Source organism: Aureococcus anophagefferens (assembly GCF_000186865.1).
Source record: "Aureococcus anophagefferens unplaced genomic scaffold AURANscaffold_14, whole genome shotgun sequence".
In the NCBI taxonomy this organism is placed as follows: Eukaryota; class Pelagophyceae; order Pelagomonadales; family Pelagomonadaceae; genus Aureococcus; species Aureococcus anophagefferens.
The window spans coordinates 1,105,890-1,107,847 of record NW_008705574.1 but is presented as its reverse complement, the minus strand read 5'-3'; the positions used below and the strand labels follow the sequence as shown (position 1 = coordinate 1,107,847).

General features: G+C 67.3%; 1 protein-coding gene across 1 annotated transcript; it reads right to left on the bottom strand.

Annotated features, from left to right (window-relative positions):
• Positions 1-26: 26 nt before the first annotated feature.
• AURANDRAFT_65454 (hypothetical protein) lies at positions 27-1,693 on the bottom strand (the record flags this gene model as incomplete). The annotated part of the gene is made up of 2 exons (XM_009040262.1): positions 27-529; positions 725-1,693. Coding segments are annotated over 2 exons (1,472 nt in total), but the record flags the coding sequence as incomplete, so codon positions are not given.
• Between the last annotated feature and the right edge of the window lie 265 nt (positions 1,694-1,958).

Here is a 1,958-nt window from a genome sequence, read left to right as displayed (position 1 = left end):
AGCCTTTGAAGTTGGGAATTTCGCACTCTTTTCCTGCCCTGTCGCCCGCGGGCCGGTAGCGGAGGTCGTCGTCGTCGTCGTCGCGGTCGTAGCCGTCGTCGCCGGCGGCGGGCACCGGCGTCCGCCCCCGGAGCCGCGCCGCGAGGTCCAACACCAACGGCGCGACGCCCGGCGGCGCCGCGCCGCGGAACGCGAGGTCCACGAGGCCCCGGCAGACGGCCTCGCACAGCGTCCGGAGCTGCGTCGCGCGCGCTCCCGGGTCGGCCGCGGCCGCGGCGACGGGCGCGCCGACGCGGCCCGCGAGCGCGTCGAGGACGTGCGCGGCGTCCCCGGCGCCGAAGGCCGCCAGCAGCTCGCCGTCGCCCGCCGGCGCGAGGCGCAGGAGCGCGGCGACGAGCGGCGCCGCCTCTATACGCGCCGCGGGCGGCGGCGGCGGCGGCGGCGTGCTCGACGTGCTCGACGTCGTGCTCGAGGCCCCGAGCATCGCGAGCGCGCCGCGGCTCCGGAGCGCCGTGAGCTGGCGCCGCACCTGGAAAAGGGTGGTTCAACGTCGATTCAACGTGGGTGTTCTGCGCGCGCGCGTTGCAAACACAACATCCACGCTTCAAGACTCTTCCGAGAGATGATCGCCCGTCCAAAAATCAGCCGAAACGAGTGGAAAACGACCGAGATATGAGCCTTTGAAGTTGGGAATTTCGCTCTCTTTTGCTGCCCTGCGCCGCACCTGGCCGGACTTGAGGCCCCGGAACAGGACCATGCGGATGCGCATCCACCGGCCGTAGAGCGAGATGTAGGTCCGAAAGATGGAAAACGTGGGCCCCTCCAACAGCGCGTTGAAGCGGCCGCTGCCCAACGTGAAGAGCCGCGTCTTCCGCTTCGCCTTGGCCGTGAACTGGCGGAGCACGGGCTCCTTGCCGCCGACGTTCATGGCGATGTCGTCGCCGAAGGAGTCGTTGGACTTGCGCACGAGCACGCGCTCGCTCCGCGACGGGTCCGCGCCGAAGAGGACGATGTAGCCCGTCTCGACGATGTACATGACGTCGTTGAGCGACAGGTTGCGGTAGACGATGATGTCGCTGTGCATGACGAGCTGCGGCTCCAACAAACGGGCCACGGCTATCACGAAGTGGTCCCGTTGATACAAGGTCTGCTGGATCTTCGTCCGCAGAAGGACGTCGTTGCGGTCGACGACGACGCGCGCGTGCGACACGCCCGTCTCGACGGACGCGTCGTCGACGTACTCGACGTCGTACTTCAGGTACGTCGGCACGTTGACGACGTGCGCCAGGCGCACGTCGCCCGCGGCGCCCGCGTCCGCGTCCGTGACGTCGCGCGACGGCTTCAGGGCCACGAGCGAGCCCGTGTTGACGCCGTAGGCGCGCTGCACCGTGTAGGCGAAGAAGGGGATGCGGTTGACGACGTTGCCTAAATTTTGGTGCGCGACGATGGCTTCTAAGCGCGGCGACAGCTTCTCCAACAGCGCGCGGTAGTAGTTGTCGCGGTAGACGGGCTCCGCGAGCATGATGTACTCGCGCAGTCGGAGCCGGAGCGCTATCGGAAAATTCTTCTTCGTCATGTAGTCGTTGAGGCTGTCGAAGGTGAGCTTGAACTCGTTCCCGACGGGGTCGAGGTTCGTCAGCGTGTTCGTCAGCTCCCCGAGCATGAAGGCCAGCTCCAGGCACCCCAGCAGCATGACGACGACGTTCAAAAGCAGCTCGACGTGCGTCTCCGCGGCGGACTCGCCCTGGAGGCACTGGAAGGCCCAGAGCACGGCCGCGAGGTACTGGGGCCAGACGCCGTCGGCCCAGAACTTGGAAGCCGTGAGCACCGTGGCCGGGCACTTGTCGTGGTGCTCGCCGCACTTGTCGAGGTGGATCGACGTCGCGAGACGCAAGCAGCACGCGGACCAGTGGATCGTCACGATCAATAACGTGATGTACTTGACGAGCGTCTGCGTG